Here is a 22541-nt window from a genome sequence, read left to right as displayed (position 1 = left end):
AAAATAACTAATATTCGGAATTAAAAAATATTGAAAGAATATTTTAGAGTCATTATAGAATTACAATTTACAAATAACAAAAATTCCGAATTAAAAAAATATATTGGAAGAGGAGTCTAGAGTTCATATAGGAATAAGATTTAAAAATAATTGAAATTCAGAATTAAAAATAAGAAATACTTATTGAAAGAAAGGTTTAGAGCCCATATGAGAATAAAATTTATAAATAACAGAACATTGAAATTAGAAAAGAAATAAATATTAGAAGAGTAGTCTAGAGTTCATATAGAAATCCAATTTAGAAATAACAAAAATTTAAAATTTAAAAATAGTTAATAACTATCACGTATATATAATACAATATGAATATTACATTGGTTGGTGCGGTTAAGTTAGTACAAAATTTAAAATTATGTTGTTATTTTAATATATTTTAATTATATTATGTGAAAATATATATGCTACTATGTGAAAAAAACATATAACGGTACTAGCCGCGCATGCAATTTGCGCGGGCCACCATACTAGTTTTAACAAAAATGGAAAACACACACATGTATACACATGCTTTGACTAACAGAGTGTCGATCATATAGATATGCAAAAGTTCATGGTGTTCTAACAGGAGGTTTGTAATTTGTCGCCTCATGTTAGACAAAAATCACGTACTGCCGGTACTAATTGTACAAGATCAGTACAGGATCGAGAGCATGCATGCCATCAAAAAGCCATTCTTAAAGAGACACAGAGAAAAATGACCTTACCAGTAGATATTACTTCATCCCATCCATGCAAAAGGATCGATCTGGGCCGTCCAATCCTCCAGGATATATACTGTGGCGATTTTTTATATATATCCCAGAGAAAATGTCGTCACACAGGAGAAATGCATGTGCAAACCCTGTGTCATTCAATTGCATGCACACTTTAGATTCGCCTTGTCGAACGCCACTCGATCCCCATTCCTTCACATGATCTTGCACCCCGCTTTCCTATCGTCCAAAGCCTACTACAGTCACCAAAAGCTGCACTGCATAAAGACATTGTAAAAACACCAACAGCTAAAATCCTCTTCTTCAGGCCATCAACACTAGTAGCTGCAGCTGGATCGAGCATGCTCATCTCCTGGTGGATCGATCACATTGGAGACTACAGCTCCAATATTACAAGATGAACATTGCTTGATGGTTTGAAACTTTTTGAACAAATTAGCTAGCATGCAACAGTTTGCTGCGCGCGCAAGCGAATCAATCATGCGAAAGATCGAACAATCCACATCAAATACCACTAAATTGTTGCCCATTTATCCTAGCTATATAGTAGCTAGCTACACCATTTGCTGCTCATCTTGTCAACCATGCATAACCCCACAAATCTCAACACGGCTAGTAGAAGAGAAGGATAGGGAATAATATTACTTATGCGAAGCCATTGGGGAAGTACATGGCGGGCGGCGGGCTCCCTCGGCCGTTGTTGCTTTTCCTCCCCTCGCCGGCGGCCACGGCCGCCGCCATTTCCTGGCCCTGGTACATGAGCGTCGAGTTCATCGTCAGGCTCACCAAGCTGTCGTCGGCGTCGCTCCGCGGGAAGTTGCCGCCGTCGCTTCCGCCGGCCTCGCCGCCGGTGACAGGCGCGCCGTCGTCGCGCGTGGTCACCATCACCGCCGACTGCACGAGCTCGAGGCAGAGCCTGAGCTTGTTGGGCTCGATGTGCGTCAGCCCCGGCACGGCGCCCTTGAAGAGGAACTCGGAGGTGAGGCTGCGGAGCACGTCGAGCGGCGTGACGCCGTCGAGCGTCCTGGAGTTCGGGTCGGCGTGGTGGTCGAGCAGCACGGACACCATGTCCGGGGAGACCATCTCCGCCGCCAGGTGCAGGGCGGTTTTGCCTGTCGGGCCAGCGCGGGAGTTGACGTCGGCGGCGCCGAGCTCGAGCAGCGCCTTGACGACGTCGCGGTTGCAGTGCTGCACGGCGTAGTGCACGGCGAGCGCGTCGTCGAGGTCCAGGCCCTCGCCCATGACCATCAGCTTGACGAGCTCGATGTCGGCGGCGTCGAGGGCGCGCCGCATGCGCCGGATCTTGTTGTCGCGGTCCGCCGCGGAGGACGCCGGGTTCATGGGGAGGTAGTGGTGCGTCAGGAACGGCGAGCGCGGCGCGGCCGCCGCGGCGAGCGGCGACTTGGCGCGGATCTCCTCGATCTTGGCGACCACATCGATGGGGAGGTGCTTGGCGAGGAGATCGGCGGAGAGGCCGGAGCGCGCGACGAGGTGGGAGCAAGTCGCCCACAGCTCCTGCATCTCGAACTTGCGCGACGCCATCAGCACCTTCATCACGTCGTCCACCGACGCCTCCTTCACCATGCCCTCCAGTTGCTTCTGCATCAACACATTGCATTGTGCAACTCGCCGTTAGTTCAATTAAGATGCTTAATTAATCACCCCCAAATGCACGGCAGCTAATTAGCAGCATGAAATGTTGTTCTTAGCATGTAGTACTTTCTTCAGTTCTGTTCAGAGAGATATGCAAACATGTATGATGATGCTTAACTGTACTTTTTGCTTAGAACACAGCATGCATGCTGTACATTAAGAATTATTTTTGGAAATGATGCTAGTTAGGATCGAAGTGGCCACCCCGGGTTGGATCTCCAAGAAACCCTAGCAATGGAAATGCCGAAATGATGCGAATTAAGAAATCAGGAAAGCAAGCATGGGGATGGATGTGATGTAAGGAAGGGACAGACACAACAAGGGCTTGAAAAGACCCTTCCTAGTAAAGATGAGTCAGAAGCTCCATGACAAGTGATGACAGAAGCAGCAAGGGCGAAGCAGCAGAAAAGCAATCGAGACTAGAGACGACTCAGTCCTATCAGTACACTATACCCCATCTATCTCACTCCCGAAAAAAAAAAGAACACAAGAAAAAATGTTAAAAAATTGCGATGAATGAAGTGAGGGCATGCACTAGATTCTGCTGCAGCTACTGCGCATGGATCAGATGCCACAGTTGAGAGCAGTAGTGCATGAATCGTGCAGCTCAGCTCGCTCAGTAATCGGAAAAAAAAGGCAAAGGGGGCATGCAACCTAGGGATCTAGGCAAGCATGCAGCAGGATCAGCTCAGACTTGAACATTGCTTCTGCTGACTCCTTCTTAATGTCACCAAAAAGATGCTCCAATCATGCCAGCCTAACTACCATCATGTACTCTTAATCAATATCCAGTGTTAGCAGCAGATCCCAAGATCGAATTGCAAGCATATGGAAGAGGAATTTCAAATTATTTGCAGCTGCAGGATGCATGACGCGTATATACTACGTCGTGTTCCTGAATTTTTCGCAGTACCTGAACCAGCAGGGCGAGCTGCTCGACGCCGAAGGAGCGCGCGGCGGCGAGCGTGTCGAGGGCGAGGTCGACGGCGGCGCCGCACCGCGTGTGCCAGCAACCCCGGGCGCCGCACCCCGGGAGCGGCCCGCTCTTGGGCGCCGCCACCGACGCCTGCCCGCTGTACAGGAACTGCAGCACGAGCACGAGCACCTCGTACCGGATCGAGCTGACGGGGATGACAAGCTCCGGCGTGGCAGGCGCTCCTCCACCACCACCGGCGCCGCCACGCCCTCCACCACCAGAGCCGCCGCCGCCTCCCCCCGCCGTCGGCCAGTTTAACGGCGGCGGTGGCGGCGGCGGCTGGTGATTCGGATCGAGCCCGCAGAACAACTTCCTGAAGAACAAGCTCCGCGCCGCCAGCACGCAGCGGTGGGCGTGCACGAGGCGGCCCTCGACGCTGAAGGCGACGTCGCTGAAGGCCTGGCCATTGATGAGCAGGTTGAGGTAGTCAAGCGACAAGGATTTGAGCGAGTCCTCGGAGCTCATGATCTCATGTGCAGCTTATCACCACCAGATAAAAGCGCCGGATTGGCCCCAACTTTTCAGGCGCAGGAAGGTGAGGAGGAGGGATTTGGATAGAGATTTTGAGGAAGCAAACCAAGCAAGAGAGGTGGAGGGGAAAGGGAGGGAGCAACACAAGGTAGAAGCAACTGTTGCAAGAGGAAAAAGAAAAGGTTAGGGTGAAGGAGAGGTGTGTGTGAGGAGAGAAATGGAGAGGGGAGCATGCGGATGCTATCAATCCCCTTTGTGCTACAGCTACAGTGAGCAATGGTACCGTACCCGTCGTCTCTTTTGTGGCAAGTTTGTGGGTGGGGACGCATACAGCTGATGGCCATACTGTTCTGGCTACAGTATCAATGGTCCATGGATGATCGGTGCATTGTTGCAGCTCACTGTGCGTTTTGATCGTCACTGACAGGAAGGGCACTGCTCTGGGTAGACCCCATCTGCCAATGACACTATAGGCACTAGTGAGTGGTTTGCACTTTTCACCACCTTATAGAAAAAAAAAACTAATTACACAGATTACGTGTAGATTGCAAGACGAATCTTTTAAGCCTAATTGCGTTATGATTTAACAATATGGTGCTACAGTAAATATTTGCTAATGACAGATTAATTAGGCTTAATAAATTTGTCTCGCAGTTTACAGGCGGAATCTATAATTTATTTTGTTATCAGTCTACGTTTAATACTTCAAATGTGTGTCTGTATGTCTGATGTGACACGTCAAAACTTTTCACCTTTGAATGTAAACACAGCCTTTGTATATATTGTGTGCAACTTTAATGAACATTAGATTTTTATGTGGTAAAAAAGCGAGGAACGAAGTGAATGGGCAGAGCTTGTGATTGGTTAGTTTTTAGGTTCATAGAGATTCAGACGTTAAATGATTCCGACCTACTTATTATATCCCTTAGTTTTTTAATATATGATACTATATATTGATTTAAACAATACATTTGATCATTTATCTCATTTAATAATTACGTAAATATGAAAAATATAAAGCATGTTTAAAGTACTTTAATAATAAAATAAATTATAAGAAAATAAACGATAATTGCAATTTATAAATAATACTTACAAATGATCAAACGCAAGATCATATATTAAAAAAAATGAATGGAGTATTTTTTTAGAATATTTAAATTCGGTGACATCCCAGCTAATGTATGCATATGTATATGTGTATGTGTGGCAGATATATATGCATGCATGTCACACAGTGTTTCATCCCGAGCCACAGTATTTGCGTGTGGATGTTAGCCTTTTTCCCGATGGCTAGTTGATTATGCCAGCAGGGTTTAGTTCCACTTCAGTCAATTCATGAAGCGCGAAATATCTCTCAATTAACTGATTTTCCGTCGCTCTTCACATAAATTATTGGGTACGTATTGACCTCGCACCAATGTCACCATTGCCAACCTGTTTAGAAAGCGCTATTTTTAGGGTTAGTTGATATATTGTAGATTATTCTAATATTATGATAACTTTAACATTAAGAGTTAGAAATGGATTTATTTAGTTTTTAAAGAAACTTTTATATAGATACCTTTTTAAAAAAATACACCATTTAGCGGTATGAGAAATGTGTTAACCTAGTAGCCAGTAGTTGAATCAAACAAGATCTTCAAGCTGATATATTACATATGGCTGAAATTAATTATAAGGTAAGACTTTTAGGGTCCGAAAGTTAAGGCTGAAAATAGAAATCCACAAAGAAAACCCTAAATAAATTCTAAATTTAAACTCTAAGATTTAAATTTGGTTGCAGCTACCTCAAAGCATTTTCCCCATTAATCCGACCACCGCACACTTTCATCAGATATCATTGCCCATTGCCGTGCCTCCAAACCTTCAAATTTAAAGCACAATTTAGGTTACACTACTACATGATTCATTTTCCTGGACGCCGCCCCATTTTGTTTCCATACGGTACATAAGTGGAACCGCATGGAAAAATAGGGGACCGGTGCCGGGCTGTCGCCCGCACGGGAAAACGCATTATCCTGTGCGAGCGGCTTAAGCTAACCGTACGCGAAAATAGCCCATCCATTTTATCCTCACGCGTGCGCCTGTCGCTCTCAGTCCGCCCCTACCTCCCTCTCTCCCACTCCTCTCCTCCTACCTCCCTCTCTCCTACCTCCCTCTCCCACTCCACTCCTCCCACCTCCCTCTCTCCTCTCCTCCCACTCCCGTCGGGCTATCGTCACTTGGCCGGTGGCGACAGCAGCCGGCGCGCGGTGCCTCCCTCCCTCTCCCTCGACTGCGGCGACAGCATGCAGGCGGCGGCGGCGGGCGACGGGAGCAGGTGGTGGCGGCGGCGGGCGACCACGGCGCCCCCTCCCCTCCCTTCCCTTGCCGATCCAGCGGAGGGGAGGCATAGGGGCGGTGGATGCGGTGGCGCGCGCCCCCTCTCCTCCCTCGCCTTGCAGATCCGGCGGAGGGGAGGCATGGGGGCGGCGGATCCGGCGGCGCGCCCCCCTCCCCTCCCTCCCCTTGCAGATCCGGCAGAGCGACAGCATGCGGCGGCGTGAGGTGCGGCACCGGTTGGGAGGTGTCGTCAGCGGCCGGCGTGGAGGTGGAGCCGCCGACAGGAGGTGCGACGGTGTCGGCGACCGGCGGATCCATCTCTCCCCCTCCTTTCTTTGTTTGTGACTCTTTGTGATTTGTGATCTCTTTGTTTGTGACTCTTTGTGATTTGTGAGATGCGTTCTTGGAGTTCATTTATAGCTCTTGTGATATGTGTTCTTGGAATTGATGTGAGGTCTATTGTGTGTCAATGTGCGACTACGGATCCGGCGCCGGCAACAGGAGCGGGCGGTGGATCCGTAGCCGGCGACCGTGGGGTCGACGGCGGCGGGCCTCAGCTAGGCATCGGCGGCGGCGGATTAGGGTTAGTTTTTTTTTCTTTTTTATTTGTTTTGATTTTTTTGTTTTTCCGCGCCCGCATGCGAAAATCGGTTTCCGCGTGTGGGTGTGCCATCCGCACGCGAAAATCACGATTTTCCCAGACGACTGTGTGCGTACGGGAAGCCCACCTAGTGGCGGAGCCAAGAATTTAACCCTATGGGGTCGATGAATACTAGTTTATATTTAAGTGGGATCATTTTTCTAAGTTTTCTGGATTTATACATAAAAATCAAGGTTTTTAAAGGGGTTTTTCAAAAACCTGTGGGGTCAGACGACCCCACAGGATATGCATGGATCCGCCACTGCGCCCACCCGCACGCGAAAATCGACTCGCACGCACGGGACAATCGGTATTGTAGTAGTGTTAGTATATATACATTCTAGGTAAGACTAGCAATTTTGATAGCAAAGTTTGAAACTCGATCCGAGCTGTAAGGTTTAAATATGTAATTCCAATTGTAATTAATCTGTCATATTATTTAAGTTTAGTTTAAATTTATTTACTTTTAGTTTAGAAGTGAAAATATACCAATTAAAACAAAGCTTTCAGTTGTTATATATATAGCAGTTGGGCTGGTGAACAGTTGAGGCTGTGTTTGGTAGGGAAGGATGGGAACATGCATAGTGCGCACGGAAAACGGAGTAGTCCATTAGCGCGTGATTAATTAAGTATTAGCTTTTTTTTTCAAAAATGGATCAATATGAATTTTTTTAAACAACTTTCGTATAGAAACTTTTTGTAAAAAACGCACCGTTTAGCAGTTTGAAAAACGTGCGCGCGAAAAACGAGAGGGAAGTGTTGGGAACACCCCCTTGCGAGGTTGAGTTCATTTCTCACCGTTCCCAACTCTTCTCCCTCATTTTTCATGTGCACTCTTTTCAAACTGCTAAACGGTACGTATTTCGCAAAAAGTTTATATAGGAAAGTTGCTTTAAAAAATCATATTAATCCATTTTTCAAATTTTTTTATAGCTAATACTTAATTAATCACGTGCTAATCTATTGTTCTGTTTTTCGTGCGGAGAGGAGGGGTTCCCAACCCCTCCAAAAGAACACAACCAGGATTATCCAAACCAAAAGAAAACATATATAAATGATTAACATCGCCATTTTTTGTTCTCTGGAATAATGTCGCGCGCCATTTTCCTTTATTCCATCAAAATGTTACTATCATCAATTTATTGCACGAATAAATATGACGCGCAGATTTTATTGAACACTGTTCGTTTTTATTAGGTACTCCTACTTGTCACCTTTGATTAACGCTGCACAAATCACAAACATATAATATTATTATGTTTTATAAACCCCAAAAGTTATTATATCATGTTTATATTTTTTACGACAAATTTATTCATATGAACTGTCATTTTCATGTATCCAACTTAATATTTAAAAATATTCTTAAGTAACTTTTTGAGATATTTTTGACCATTCGTCTTATTAAGAAAATATATGTAAATATCATTTATTTGTTAGGACTTGATTTATCATCAAAATTTCTTTGAGCATGACTTATATTTTTTATGTTTGCACAAAATTTTAAAATAAAATGAATGGTTAAACCTATGTCTAAAAATCAATAGCATCATATATTAAAAATCGGATAGAGTATAAACCATGTTCAAACGTGCATTTGGAAATGAAGGAGAGAGTTCCGTTCTAAACATTAATTTATTCAAGAAAATAATTATTATTCGTGGTGTGCAGATCGATCGTGTCGCTCCAACTATATATAATTAAATGTGGGAACAATCATGTTTGGGAGATTAATTGATAGTGTATGGTTTCGCCAGCATATTTATTTGATTTCCTATATAGGAAAACAGGACAACATTTTGAAGCAATCATCTACTATCTCTCTCCTCGTTCTTTTCCTCTTTTCTGCTTTATAATCCTGCCATCTCTAGCTTTGAGCAAACAGTGGAAGCTCTGATATATATACTTGCATTGCATATAGTAGGTGATTCTCACTTTCTCAGTTGATCTTCAATTTGGTGCACGCTGACAGGACATTTCACATGCACGTACACGGCTGGCTAATTAATTAGCACCCATGCCTGAAAACAGTGGCGTAGCTAGGATTTAAAGTAAAGGTAGTTCATCTATATATAATATATCAATTAAAAGAGTGGTTCACTGTACAATTTTTATTATATTAACTAGCACATATACTATAATTTTAAATTTTTAGGTGGTCCATGAACCACAGTGCCACCTAGCTGGCTACACCACTGCCTGAAAAAGATCGAAGAATTCGATCTGTGCGTGATCGATTGCTGAAGATCGATCTTCCATTTCAATTCGCATATCGTTAGGTCCCGTATTTTGATTAATTGCTACTACTAGCTGCTGCTATACAAGCTACTAACAAGCTTGTCCGGTCGTCTGTGCAAAAGTATATACGTCCATGCAAAGCATCCCGGCATGCAGTTGCTCAGCTCCTCCATGCCTCCATGCTCGCTATCTCTCTGCAATCTGCAGCTATGAGAATTATTTATTTTTATATATCGATCTGAACCTGAAGATAGCTAACAGCATGTATGCTGGTAATACTTTGACCACAGTTGAAGTGTACAGAAGACCAACACACTTTTATTAGTGGTGGTTCAGTTCAATTACTTCAGCATCTTATTTGCCAGAGAGACCAGCAACAGTGGTTGATGTCAACTGTACAGTAGCACATGTGCAGACAACGCAATAAAATGTACAGTATAATACACTGGGAAAGTATAGAGACTATATGGATGTATGGTCATGGATAAGTAGCTTCTCCTGCAATTCTACAACACCACGCGCTGGCCGGCCATGCCTCAACATTTATTAATTATGTCGTTAGCCGTTTTTGCATGTATTAATAATCTTACTAGTTGTTAGTGCAACTATAGCCGGGAGCCGGCATGAATTACTGGCCAGTGAAAGTAACATCTCATTTAGTTGAACGCACAAAGTTAGCTAGTGAAAGTACTACTTCAATTCAGTACTGCTGCTGTTCATCTGAATAATGCTATTGCTAGCTAGCTCGGTCCATTATTCATGCATATTATTTGCAACAACCTACCTATCAAATCGGCCAATATGAAACAGTAGAGATCTCTGTAGTAATGTATCGGAGAGCTGACAAAAATTAAGCATGTTTTGAAGTGCCGAGGCCTAATGAAGCAATGATCAGTCACCAGTAATGCATCTGCAGAAAGATATACAATCATAATATCATGCATGCTAGTGTAGATGCTGCAGAGCAGACAAGGTTGTATTCGTGATGGGCCGGAACACAAAGAATTCTTGGGCCAGGCCGACCGTCCGTTTGGGTTTGGGTTAGGTTGTCTCAGGCTCTCAGCCAGTACCAGCAGCGTTCAGTCTTGGACTATGTCATATTGTCATTTAGAAGCTTAAATATATAGTTAAATTTTTTTAGATAATGACATACTAGTATAAAGTTAGATAAATCTCCAAAACATATCATTCGATCCTTAGTCCAAGGAGATTGGCCACAAAGTAATCTGTTCTGTTTCTTCCTAGTAGATGAGCTAGACAGGTACCAAGAAGACAAAGAGATACCCAAATCCATTGGAAACAGAGTAACAAACAAGTATATTCCAACAAGAAATGCTTCAGTGCAAACAAATGATGAACTTACAAGGCTACAACTTGGCTAATGTCCATCCAAAATCCTGAAACCCAGGTCATAATTTATAAGCAACAAACTAATACCTTAATCATCCAATGACAAGAAATGAGGCAAGCATACACGCACGCATCTTTGCTTCTATAAATTCAACAGCTGCCACAACATTGAAACCCTGCTCCTACTGAGACCACCTGATCCAACTATACTAGCTGCTGGTAACTAAGTTCTCATTAAATTACTTAGCATTTTTATCAGAGGAATTAGTTAGCGTTTTAGCCATGTTCTCTGGTACGGACTCCTCATCGCCGGAGCTGTCGCTCTGCTCGCCATATGGGCCGTGGACGCAAGGCCGTGGCCCAACCGAGGAGCTGGGCCTAGCTCTGTTGGAGTGCGCGGCCCACGTAGAGACTGGGCCCATGGAGAAGGCCACGCGTTGCCTCGCGCGCGCCACGGGCCTCGTCGCCGCCGCCGCCGCCGCCGCCGGCGACGGGCCGCAGAAGCGCCTCGCCGAGGCAATGGTGGATTGCCTCGCGCGGCGCCTCCTCCGCCCTGTCCAGGCCATCACCGACGCGCTCATCGACCCCTCCGTCTACCTCGACCGGCGTTCCGTCAGGGCGGCGCGCCGCGGGTTCTTTGAGCTCAGCCCCTTCCCCAAGGTGGCGTTCGTCGTCGGCAACCGCGCCATCGTCGAGGCGGTGGAGAACGAGAGCTTGGTCCATGTCGTCGGAATGTCAGGTCCATTTACCCAGCCATGTCAGTGGATCCAGCTCCTGCACGAGCTTCGCCGTCGCCCGGAAGGCCCGCCGCGCGTCGTTCGGCTCACCGTCGTCCACGACGACGGGGAGTTGCTTGCCAAGATGGCAGAGGTTCTCTCCGACGAAGCCGAAGAGCTCGACATGGAGTTCCAGTTCCATGGCGTCGTTGGCCAGCTCGAGGATCTGGATTTCAGTAACCTTCGAGATGTCCTTGAGATAAAATCCGGCGAGGCGCTCGTCTTCAGCTGCACTCTGCAACTTCATCGTCTTCTTGCTGCTGATGACGATGCGATGTATAGCTCTCGCTCTGCCCATCTCAACCAAATGGCGAGCATCGCGCAGCTCCAGCAGATGGCGGTGAGCTCGTGCCCGCCGAGTACAGGCGGCGGCGGAAGCGTCCAGTACAAAGACGACGACGACGACCCATACCGAAGCCCTGCCACGCCGCTGACGTTCGTCTCGCCACCGGCGTCCACCCCTCACCTCCAGATGCCGGCGGCGCTAGCCAACTTCCTGTCGGCGGTGCGCGCGCTGTCACCAAAGATCGTGGTGGTGGCGGAGCAGGACGCGGACCACAACGGCGTCTCCTTCCGGAAGCGCTTCTGCGAGGCGCTCCACCACTACGCCGCCGTGTTCGACAGCCTCGACGACGCCGCGGCCGCCACCACCTCGGCGGCGTCGCACCTGTGGTCGCCCGACGAGCGCGCGCAGGTGGAGCGCGTCGTGGTGGGCGAGGAGATCAAGGGCGTCCTACTCCGGGATGGCGCGCACCGGCGGGAGCGGCACGACCGGCTGCGGCAGTGGGCAGCGCGCATGGAGATGGCCGGGTTCACCGGCGTGCCGCTCAGCTACGCCGCCATCAGGAAGGGGAACGACATGGTGAGGCGATGCGGATTGAGACGCTGCGAGAACAGGGAATGCGGCGGCTGCCTCCTCCTGTGCTGGAGCTCAAGGCCTCTCTACTCGATCTCGGCATGGCGGCCGGCGGCGAGCGGAGGAGCTGGGTCAGGTTCAGAGAGAAGCGAGTACATACATGTCGGTGCCGAGGCAGATGATCGATGACTCCGGTACATAGCTTTGATGACCAACCAGACGAAAGAGCATGCATTTGTAATTTAGTTTTCAAGTTGTAACCTGTTTCTTTTTTTTTTCATTTTTTGCGAGATTAATTAATCTGTATAAGAGGCACAGAGTTCTTGACTTGCAATTATGTGGAGAGGAGAAATGATTAACTATGAAAAATCTAAAAATACGATCAAACTCTTTTTTTTCTGAGATTAGAGTGTGGCCATTTTGATCTGTTTGAAATTCCAGTTATTTTTGGGCCAAATCTAACAATGTCAAGACGGGCCACTTCTTATGGGCTCCAAGCCCCAAGGCCCAATCAACCATACGCAAAGGCTTCGGCCACCTTCTCCTTCTTCCCAGTCCCCACACTGATCCGCCATGTCGCGTCGGCCGTTCGGCGGCGGCGGCGGCGATGTCCGCCAGTCTCCACCGGCCAGCCCTCGCTTCTCTACTTCAGATCGAGGCGGGAGGCTGCGGAGTCCTTGGTGTATTTGCGCCGGGACCCCGGCTCCCCTGTCGCGGCTATCACCCGTGCAGGAGTAGCAGCACTCTGGGTTCCGCGTCACTGACACCGCGGCGCCGGCATATTTCCCCTCCCGGACTCCGGATCAGGGACGTTCTGGTAACAATTTGTCCTTTCCTTTATTGCACCTTTAAATTTGCAATGCGAAATGTTGTGGGTAAGTTTCAATTTAGAAAAAGAAAGTGAGTATTTAGTCGCTACTGTGCTAAGTGCCTTTGTGCTAATGTTGTGGTTGTGGTTGTGCCTTCGTACCATGTAACAAGTAAGAAATCACTTAAGCTGTTGGTACTAAGCGTTACCAATTTTATCAAATTAACAAAATTTGATTCTGATCAAATGCTAAACCGGCTAACCGGCTAAACCCTAGTGAAAAGGAAACACAATGCAGTTATACTAATCAAGAAAAACAGACCAATGAAATGTGCATCTGCCTGAAATGTAAAATATATAACCCAGCTGAAATGTAGAATATATAATGTGATTCTTCCCTTGTTAAAGCCATCATCGTTCACAACAAATATTTAGGGTCTGGCCAACAGGGCAGTTGGGTTTGCTAGAACTTGTGTCCAACCATAACAGGTTACTTAGCAAATAAGGATGCTAACCGCATAAAAATTGCTAAGATATTAGTATCACTTAACAGTATGTACTGCATATATTTTCTCATTCTAAGTAGGTACCACATGATCCACATCTCTTCTTTGTATATTAATTTTTTTAAAGAACCATAATCTGATAAGCTTGCCAAAAGTTCCATGCATAGTAGTATTCCATAGTCCAACGAGATTGACCCCAATGTTTGTCAGTTGCTACCTGGTGGATATGAAGAAACCAAAGGGACAAATCCAAACGGAACAAACTGAATATTCCTATAGTATTCCTTTCGTTGCGGACATGCCAACATGTAAAACTTTGCCTATACCGTGAATCCTTCCAAATTGCCTAATGTAATTCTATATAAAACCAAAAATCTTTATTTTGTTCTATCAGTTAAAGACATGAGTTAGAGTGCTTTCCCTACGTATCACATATGTAGCTGTGCATAAAATCGGAGTTACTCCAGCAAACTCAGCCAAACAATACTTCCTACTTGACCACGCCAATCCTTTCCTAGAGAGCAGAAAATAAAATGATGCATGGGCTATGGGTGCAAGATCAGGGTATGGTGGATCACTTAGCACAGCTCGTCCCTCTCTTGCATGAGTGTGCTTCCCATGTAACTGAGGGATCTTTTGAGAAGGCTGACTTCAGCTTTAAGAAGATCAGAATGCTCACCATAGCTGACGGGCCATTGCAGCACCTATCCAAGATCATTGTTGACAGCCTAGATCACCGCCTTCTCTCCTCCATTCAGGGCCTTTATGGTGCCCTTATCGATCCATCTGATTACTTTGAGAAGTCAACCCTCCGGGCTGCCCGCCACAACTTCTTCAAGCTGAACCCCTACCTAAGCACCGGTTTTGTCACTATCAACCGGGCCATTATGGAGGCAATGGAGGATGAAAAGGTCATAGTATGATTTGAATGTGCTTTTAGGAAAAAAAAATGTTTTCAATAGATATGCAGTTCACCCAATACATTGGGATCTGTCATTACTTTGTGATTGAAGCATGTATTTTTTTTTCACCTGCTTAATTTGGATGAAGTCTTCTTTTTTCGGCTATTTATTTAATTATCAATTTAGCATGGTGCTAGAATAACAAGAAATATAATTCTCCTTTCCAAGGCATATAAACTCTATAGCATGCTGACTTCCCAGAACATCAATGTTTGTCAGTATTGATGCAAGAACTAGAGTTGATACTGTTCCTTTCTACTTTTCTAATAATGCTGGGTAGTGTAGATTTGTTAAAATTTCTTCCTGAAAACATGCAGAATATTTTGGAGATCAAAGTAAAGAGCAATTTATGTTCCATTTTAAAACTTTCACATTATAACTTTAAAACTTTACAAGGTGCAATTTATGTTGAAAGGTCATTAATGTTTAACATGGTAGGTAAAATTGATATACTTTTGCACACAACATTCTTTAAGAACAAACTTAGGACCTGCAGAATTGTTGGTTAGCATTAGCGAGCATTACTGAGAATTTGAGATTATTTGTACCCTTGCTTGTAATCTTCTGACGCAGGTAGAGTTGCAGGTTGTCCACATTGTTGACTTGTCCTGCTCAGCTGCTCATCCATGGCAGTGGCTTAAGCTCCTCGATGACTTCCATGGACGGCCTGGCGGGGCACCTGAATTATACCTTACTGTTCTCCATGATGACAACGATTTCTTGGCCGAAATGCAGTCATTGCTATCTAAGAAAGCTGAATCTCTTGAGGTGTCCTTCCGTTTTATTTCTGTGATAGGCAGACTTGAGACCTTGGATTTCAGCAATCTCCGTAGCACCTTCCAGATAAAATTTGGTGTGGCAGTTGCAATCAGCTGCGCTCTACAAATGCATCGCCTCCTCTTGGTTGACGACAATTTGAGCTCCACCAGCATTGCTCAGCTCCAGAAAATGGCCAACTTCACTCAGCCTAAGCAAATGGCCAGCTCTGTGTGCAGTCCAGCCTCCACACTGAACTATCTGCAGACACCATCCCCTCGTACACCAAAATTGCTGGCAAGATTACTGTCTGCCATCCGAGCGCTCAAACCGAATATCATGGTGATCATGGAGCAAGATGCAGACCACAATGCCCTGTTGTTCCGTGATCGGTTCAATGAGGTACTCAACTACTATGCTGCCCTCTTTGACTGCTTCCATGCAGTGGCTGCAGCTAACCCAGGGAGGACTGATGAACGCTTACGTGTGGAAAGGATGATCCTGAGGGAAGAGATAAAAAACATACTGGTATGCGAGGGAGTCCATCGGCACGAACGGCACGAGAGGCTGGACCAGTGGGCAATGCACATGGAAGAATCTGGGTTTCACAATGTGCAACTTAGCTTCAGTGCCATCAGGGAGGGTAAAGAGAATCTGCTGAGCTTTGGATTGAAAAATTGCCAGAACAAAGAAGACAGGGGCTGCCTTCTACTGAGCTGGGGTTCTACGAATCTCTACTCTATCTCGGTATGGAGGCAAAATAGAGGTTCATCCTCTGGGAGCAGAGAGCATATGTTAGTTCAACGCCAAATAATATGGCCATTCCAGTAGGCCTCTCTGTCCGTGGCAATTCTAGAGCAGCAGACTACATCCAAATTTCCCACTCTGGGTGCTCTGTTCAGCATATGTCTGGCAGCTCAAGGTACAGGCTGATATTGTGTGTTTGCAGCAAGATTTGACTCCTGCACTAAAGCTATGCTAATATAAGCTCACTTGGTGTAAAAAGAAGGGTGGTATAGGACATAGAAATATCTTTTGGTGTGAAGTATGTAAAGAACTGAAAGTTCTGTTTTTTCTCTCTTTGAAAATTGGAACCGACTAAATGGGATTGGCAGAGATGCTTAATTCATCATCGATCCTTGAATGACTGCCTATCATTTTGTAGTTTTCTCTGTGTGCAAAATGATTATGTTTCTTAGAAAATGCTAGTACTTAGTTTTGGCAGAGTAATCTCATATCCAAAGTTTATGCACCTGATTAAGAGGCTGAGAAACTCCTAAGGTTATGTATGCAAATTAATCTCATATTCCTAGCTTTTCCTGCAAAAATAGACGAGAAAATTAGGTTTGGAGGTAAAAGAACAACAACAGCTTGGGTCCAAATGCGAACGTTTGCTCCAAGAAAGCCCCCTTGCAGTCACCTACACTTTGACGTTTGCAACTTCAGACAAAACCAGGTTTTGTTTGGACTAAGAACGCAGATTTTGGAGGTATTAGTTTCATTGATCATCGCTTAGTCATGGAGCACAAATAGAAAAAAAAAAAACAAAAGCGTGACTGCAATAGACTGGGAGCAGAAGAAATTGATCTCAAAATTGTCAGATAGCATCTGATCCAAATACTGGAGATAAGTTCCAAGGGAATAATTCCAAGCTCCTTAGTTATTCCACCAAGATACAGACGACATCTCTTAGTTCTATCCGAAGAAGCATCCACTTCTTCTTTGTCCCTTCGTCGTCCCATGACAACTTCGTCGCACAGGAACACCTGACCTTGCAACATTTGTCTCAAACCCAACAATGGCGACATGCCAATGATGCCATTGCTTGATAAGCTTCACGGCTCTGAAAACTGGTAGCAGTTGAGGCTGTGCTGCACGGACAGGGGCATGTTCCAGGACGACATGCTGTCGTCGGCGACGTCATCGCCGGCGTCGTCGGTGTACTCGCCGTCGCCGTCGCCGTCGAACGGGTCGTGGGTGCAGGAGCTGAGCCATGACCAGCAGAGCGTTCGGCTGATCGGCCTGCTTTACCAGTGCGCCGCCGAGGTGTCCGCCGGCTCCTTCGACCGCGCCAACCTCTGCCTCGAGCACATCACGCAGCTCGCGTCCCTGGACGCGCCGCACGCGCTCCAGCGCCTCGCCGCCGTCTTCGCCGACGCGCTCGCGCGCAAGCTGCTCAACCTCATCCCGGGCCTCTCGCGCGCGCTGCTGTCGTCGGCCAACTCCGCCGACACCCACCTCGTCCCTGTCGCGCGCCGCCACATGTTCGACGTGCTCCCGTTCCTGAAGCTCGCGTACCTGACCACCAACCATGCCATTCTTGAGGCAATGGAGGGGGAGAGGTTCGTCCACCTCGTCGACTTCTCCGGCCCGGCGGCGAACCCGGTGCAGTGGATCGCGCTGTTCCACGCGTTCCGCGGCCGCCGGGAGGGCCCGCCGCACCTCCGCATCACCGCCGTCCACGACAGCAAGGAGTTCCTCGCGAACATGGCCGCGGTGCTGTCCAAGGAGGCGGAGGCGTTCGACATCGCGTTCCAGTTCAACGCCGTGGAGGCGAAGCTCGACGAGATGGACTTCGACGCGCTCCGCCACGACCTCGGCGTCAGGTCCGGCGAGGCGCTCGCCGTCAGCGTCGTGCTGCAGCTTCACCGCCTCCTCGCCGTCGACGACGGGAGGAGGCACGCCGCCGCCGGCTGCCTCACCCCGGTCCAGATCATCGCGCGCTCCAGCCCGAGAAGCTTCGGCGAGCTGCTGGAGCGGGAGCTGAACACGCGGCTGCAGCTGAGCCCCGACGCGTCCGTGGTGTCGTCGCTGTCACCCCACTCCCCCGCAGCAGCAACGGCGGCGCACCCGATGACGTCGACGCCGAAGCTGGGGAGCTTCCTGTCGGCGGTGAGGTCGCTGTCCCCGAAGATCATGGTGATGACGGAGCAGGAGGCGAACCACAACGGCGGCGCGTTCCAGGAGCGGTTCGACGAGGCGCTCAACTACTACGCGTCGCTGTTCGACTGCCTGCAGCGGAGCGCGGCGGCGGCGGCGGAGCGCGCGCGCGTGGAGCGCGTGCTGCTCGGGGAGGAGATCCGCGGCGTGGTGGCGTGCGAGGGGGCGGAGCGGACGGAGCGGCACGAGCGGGCGCGGCAGTGGGCGGCGCGGATGGAGGCGGCCGGGATGGAGTCGGTGGGGCTGAGCTACAGCGGCGCCATGGAGGCGAGGAAGCTGCTGCAGAGCTGCGGGTGGGCGGGGCCGTACGAGGTGAGGCACGACGCCGGCGGCCATGGCTTCTTCTTCTGCTGGCACAAGAGGCCGCTCTACGCCGTCACGGCGTGGCGCCCGGCGGCGTCGCGACGCGGCCACACTCGGTCGTAGCTGTGCACGCGCATGTGTTCTCTGTGTGAAATTGACAGTTTGTTTGGATTGGATAATTGGAGTGGAAAGAACTGAATTGATCAGCTTAATCGTGTTGTTTTCACTGGGAGATTGTTGCTTTTTGCCAGCATCATCATCGTCATCCAAGATGATGCACGGTTGAATTTGCAACCTGGTTGCGATGTTGAGTATGAGTGTATAATAACACTATTAATGTGACAATACTACTGTGATCGATGCTTCACAGTATAGATCACTTTGGATCATAAAAGATGGTTTGTGAACAGTGAAACTCAGTGTATAGATCACTTTGTCCTGCAGCTTGAGTGCTTGACCTCTTGTCTTTGTCACTGAAAAAGTGCAGGGCTAGCTTGCTTTTGACCGGAAAGTTGCACTGCATCTCGCTGCAATTGCATGCACCGTTGGTAAGTTGCCCCGCAATTGCAACGCACTGATGTCTCCGGTCTCCCGCGCGCTCAACATGTACAACGCATGCAAACTGTTTTCCACGGGGAAGATTAATTAAGGTCCCGTTCCAACGTGCCTATCGGGCAGGCAATTAGCTGCTTGGCTTTACTTGGAGAAAACACTCAATTGACGTATGATTAGCTAAGATTGAATAAACTTAAAAATATATTTACTTAATTTTTTTAAGAAATTTCTATAGAAAATTTTGTTTTAATGAGTAAATTATAGGATGACTTATACTCCCTCTGTCCTATAATATAAGAGATTTTGGGTGGATGGAACGGATGGAGTATTTATTTACATATATAAAGTACAAACATCCATAACAATAGTTGTATATATGAGGAGGCACCTATGATATGATGGTAGAATCATGATCAAGTATGGAAGTATGGTGTTGCGTATGTAGTGATCGATATGTGTGCTTGTGTTTACCGTAAGTCTAATAGTTAAAAAAAGATCAATGACTGGTGTATATGATGGTATGTGTGTGCATCTTACGTATAATTAATTTATACAACTTTAAATGTTGACAGTGGTGGTAGCAGTGAATAAGCTACATCACTCTCTATCATTGACGTGTGTGTGCCTCTGAACATCGGTGAAACTTGTGTACTCGCTTTCAATTCCCAATCCTCAATCTGTCCTTTGATTCTATTGCAATGCACGGGCAAATTAAATCAGCTAGTAACGGAAAAAAAAGAGAGAATCCATTATATGTCACTGACTTTATCACAAGTCTATGATTTACCACTGACTTTGTCACGTTTTACAATATGCCATCGACTTTTGCTTAACTTCTACGATTTACCATCGCCGTCCGGTTAGTCTCCGTTAGTACTGTACAAATTTGTCGAAATGATCAAAATACCCCTAAGATAAAAACTTCCTAAATTTGGATAAAATAATCGAAATATCAGGTTTCAAGTTTTTGGCCAAATTTTGGATGTTTACAATCTTATGTTTATAATATGATATTTCGATTATTTTATCCAAATTTTGGAAGTTTTTGTCCCAGGGGTATTTTGGTAATTTCGACAAATTTATACAGTACTAACGGAGGCTAACCGGACGGCGATGGTAAATCGTAGAAGTTAAGCAAAAGTTGATGGCATATAGTACAACGTGACAAAGTCAGTGGTAAATCATAGACGTGTGACAAAGTCTCAGTGGCATGTAATGGATTCTCTCAAAAAAAAAAAAAAGTTACCGATCTTGCAAACAAACAACCTAACTGACCGTTCTGTTCATTTCTTCTGTGAAACTCGTACTACGTACAAAGAGAACAAAAGAAATCAGTGCAGACGATGAACAGCAAACGAACGACACGTAGATACAGGAGACGATCGATTAACATGCATCACGTACATCGATCAAAACCTAATAACCTATATATAATCACGCGCGGCCACACATCATCATGCGGGCGAACTCGTCGAAGCAGACGAACCCGTCGCCGTCGGTGTCCACGCCGCCGATCATGCGGCGGCAGTCGTCGACGGAGCAGAGCTCGTCGCCGAGCGAGGCGAGCACGGCGCGGAGCTCCTCGGCGGAGATCCTCCCATCCCCGTCGGCGTCGAACACCGCGAACGTCTCCTTCAGCTCGCCCTCGTCCGCCGCTGCGGCCGCGATCTCCTCCAGCACGAGCTCCCCGGCGTAATCCGCCTCGGCGAGCATCGCGGCCAGCTCCTCCTTGCTCGACACGATCCTCCGCAGGGCCACCTCCAGGTCCTCCCGCGTCACGGCCGCCGCCGCCGGCTTCTTGGTGCCGGAGGAGGACGCCGCCGCCGACGTCGGCAACACGGATCTCGGCGTGGTGGCGGCGGAATCATCGGATGATGACGCCGCCAACGACGACGAGGACGTGGTGGAGCCGAAGGAGCAGCTCTTGGCGCCGCTCCTCCTCTTCTTGCTGCTCACCTTGTTCTCCTTCTTGGAGGAGGAAGACGAAGAAGAAGAGCCGAACAAATGCGCAAGCTTCATCATGGCGATGTCTTTAGAAATCGAGAGCTGAGGAAGGGGCGAGGAAGATGAGGGGGAAGACGAGGAATTATAGGGGAGCAAGGCAAGGTGAGCTTCCACGAAGCTTCGTGCGCGGGAAAACCGAATCGCGCGGGCCTACCATTTCTGCTGTTTATTCGGCTGGGCTTTGAAGGTTTCAGTACGTCCTTTGAGAACGATACGGCATGCGAGCGAGATATCGTACCAAAGTTCACAATGACTACCGTACCCCTTCATGGTGCGTAGTCCACTAGCTTGTGAGTTGTGAGTCAACTCGAAACTGTACTTCAGATTTCCCGTCGAATGCAACCGAGGGACTGTTTAGTTGGCAAAAAAAAGTTTTGCCCCTACATATACATCGGATATACGGACACATATTTAAAATATTAAATATAGTCTAATAACAAAAATCAAAGTACAAATTCCGCTAGGAAACTGCGAGACAAATTTATTAAGCCTGATTAATATGTCATTAGCAAATATTTACTGTAGCAACACATTATCAAATCATGGCGCAATTAGGCTTAAAAGATTTGTCTCACAATTTCCTAACGAAATGTGTAATTGGTTTTTTTTCTATATTTAATACTCCATACATGTGTTTAAAAATTCGATGTGACAGCGTGAAAAATTAGTAAGGTTCTCGATATACTTATAGTCTAATTATTGAGTGATATAATGGTTAATATGACTAAAACAACAGAAAATAGACAAGCTACCCGATATTCAGGGAGACTGGGACTACCACGAGAAGCTTCTTGTAGGAATGCCATTGGACGTAGCATCATATATATGTATACTAATTAGCCTCCAATCTAAAATATAGTAATAAGTTGTACCTTGAGCACCAGTGAGTTATATATAGATCTATCCTATAGTTGAACAAATGGTTTTACTCATTCATCATTCATCATATCACACATCCAACGGTGTAAAATCATCTGATGAATTTGGATCAACGTCCCAGATGCGCGTGTCCCACCCCTCCCTCCGCATCCTCTCCCGCACCTCCATCTCTGCCGCAATCGTCGCGCCTCCTCCCCATCGCGCGACCGTGCGCCTCTCTCGAACACCTCCCACTCCGATCCGATCCAGACCGGATCGCTTCCCCTCTTTCCCTCCCTCCTCGATGGCGCCACCGGCGCCGAATCACCTTCGCCGCCCACGGCTGTCATTGGAGCGAGCGCCGTCGTCATATCCTCCTCCACCGCCGCCAGCCTCGCGATCTCCTCCGCGGCCGCTGCTGACCGGCACCGCCGCCTGCATCGCCACCCCAAGTGACGCCACCATCAAGTCGTCGTTGATCACTCGTCATCCGGTCCCCGTCGCACCTCCTCGCCTCCACGCCGCCAACCCCTGCCGACCGTCGCGCTGTGCCGCCCCGCCTCACCCTTGCGTCGCCATCGGTTCCGCCGTTCGTGCCCGCCGGTCTCCATCGCGCCGCCATCAAGTCATCGTCGATCACTTGCCGTCTCAGACTATCTTACCATCTTACCTCATTAATTATATGTTAGCAGAGACAAGCAAGATAGTCTGAGATGGCAAGTGATCGACGATGACTTGATGGCGGCGTGATGGAGACCGGTGGGCACGAACGGCGGAACCGATGGCGACAC

The 22541-nt window shown here is 47.5% G+C and overlaps 5 protein-coding genes across 7 annotated transcripts; 3 read left to right on the top strand and 2 right to left on the bottom strand.

The window, feature by feature from the left end:
- Positions 1–1177: 1177 nt before the first annotated feature.
- Positions 1178–4110, bottom strand: LOC127757978 (BTB/POZ domain and ankyrin repeat-containing protein NH5.2). The gene is made up of 2 exons (XM_052283576.1): positions 3340–4110; positions 1178–2372 (listed from the first exon to the last, which is right to left on the bottom strand). The coding sequence occupies exons 1-2, from the start codon at positions 3865–3867 to the stop codon at positions 1419–1421; spliced, it is 1482 nt and encodes a 493-aa protein (XP_052139536.1). The 5' UTR covers positions 3868–4110; the 3' UTR covers positions 1178–1418.
- A 6598-nt stretch (positions 4111–10708) lies between these two features.
- LOC127757342 (scarecrow-like protein 3) lies at positions 10709–12247 on the top strand. The gene has a single exon (XM_052282849.1). It carries the CDS (start codon positions 10709–10711, stop codon positions 12245–12247), a length of 1539 nt encoding a protein of 512 aa, XP_052138809.1.
- A 378-nt stretch (positions 12248–12625) lies between these two features.
- Positions 12626–16274, top strand: LOC127756519 (scarecrow-like protein 3). Of its 3 annotated transcripts, none has more exons than XM_052281861.1 (2): positions 12626–12875; positions 14908–16273. In XM_052281861.1, the coding sequence occupies exons 1-2, from the start codon at positions 12666–12668 to the stop codon at positions 15919–15921; spliced, it is 1224 nt and encodes a 407-aa protein (XP_052137821.1). In that variant the 5' UTR covers positions 12626–12665; the 3' UTR covers positions 15922–16273. The 3 variants fall into 3 exon arrangements, with proteins under 3 accessions (XP_052137821.1, XP_052137822.1, XP_052137823.1); XM_052281862.1 differs by having other exon boundaries at positions 14920–16272; XM_052281863.1 differs by lacking the exon at positions 12626–12875 and adding an exon at positions 12884–14283 and having other exon boundaries at positions 14920–16274.
- Positions 16275–16652: 378 nt separating this feature from the next.
- On the top strand, positions 16653–18643 carry LOC127756690 (scarecrow-like protein 3). Its single transcript, XM_052282054.1, has one exon. The coding sequence runs from the start codon at positions 16978–16980 to the stop codon at positions 18454–18456; it is 1479 nt and encodes a 492-aa protein (XP_052138014.1). The 5' UTR covers positions 16653–16977; the 3' UTR covers positions 18457–18643.
- Positions 18644–20139: 1496 nt separating this feature from the next.
- LOC127756691 (probable calcium-binding protein CML36) lies at positions 20140–20958 on the bottom strand. The gene has a single exon (XM_052282055.1). It carries the CDS (start codon positions 20908–20910, stop codon positions 20323–20325), a length of 588 nt encoding a protein of 195 aa, XP_052138015.1. The 5' UTR covers positions 20911–20958; the 3' UTR covers positions 20140–20322.
- Between the last annotated feature and the right edge of the window lie 1583 nt (positions 20959–22541).

This window comes from Oryza glaberrima, chromosome 12 (genome assembly GCF_000147395.1).
Source record: "Oryza glaberrima chromosome 12, OglaRS2, whole genome shotgun sequence".
Classification (NCBI taxonomy): Eukaryota; Viridiplantae; Streptophyta; class Magnoliopsida; order Poales; family Poaceae; genus Oryza; species Oryza glaberrima.
Note: the sequence above shows the minus strand (reverse complement) of the source record. Positions and strands in the feature narration are given on the sequence as shown.

What these genes read in the sequence shown, in the direction of transcription:
- LOC127756691 (XM_052282055.1), bottom strand. Translation starts at nt 20,910, where the DNA reads ATGATGAAGCTTGCGCATTTGTTCGGCTCTTCTTCTTCGTCTTCCTCC.
- LOC127757978 (XM_052283576.1), bottom strand. Translation starts at nt 3,867, where the DNA reads ATGAGCTCCGAGGACTCGCTCAAATCCTTGTCGCTTGACTACCTCAAC. An exon ending in AGCTCGCCCTGCTGGTTCAG is followed by an intron (nt 2,373 to 3,339) that starts GTACTGCGAAAA and finishes GTGTTGATGCAG; the next exon opens with AAGCAACTGGAGGGCATGGT.
- LOC127756690 (XM_052282054.1), top strand. Translation starts at nt 16,978, where the DNA reads ATGTTCCAGGACGACATGCTGTCGTCGGCGACGTCATCGCCGGCGTCG.
- LOC127756519 (XM_052281863.1), top strand. Translation starts at nt 13,906, where the DNA reads ATGATGCATGGGCTATGGGTGCAAGATCAGGGTATGGTGGATCACTTA. An exon ending in AGGCAATGGAGGATGAAAAG is followed by an intron (nt 14,284 to 14,919) that starts GTCATAGTATGA and finishes GTAGAGTTGCAG; the next exon opens with GTTGTCCACATTGTTGACTT.
- LOC127757342 (XM_052282849.1), top strand. Translation starts at nt 10,709, where the DNA reads ATGTTCTCTGGTACGGACTCCTCATCGCCGGAGCTGTCGCTCTGCTCG.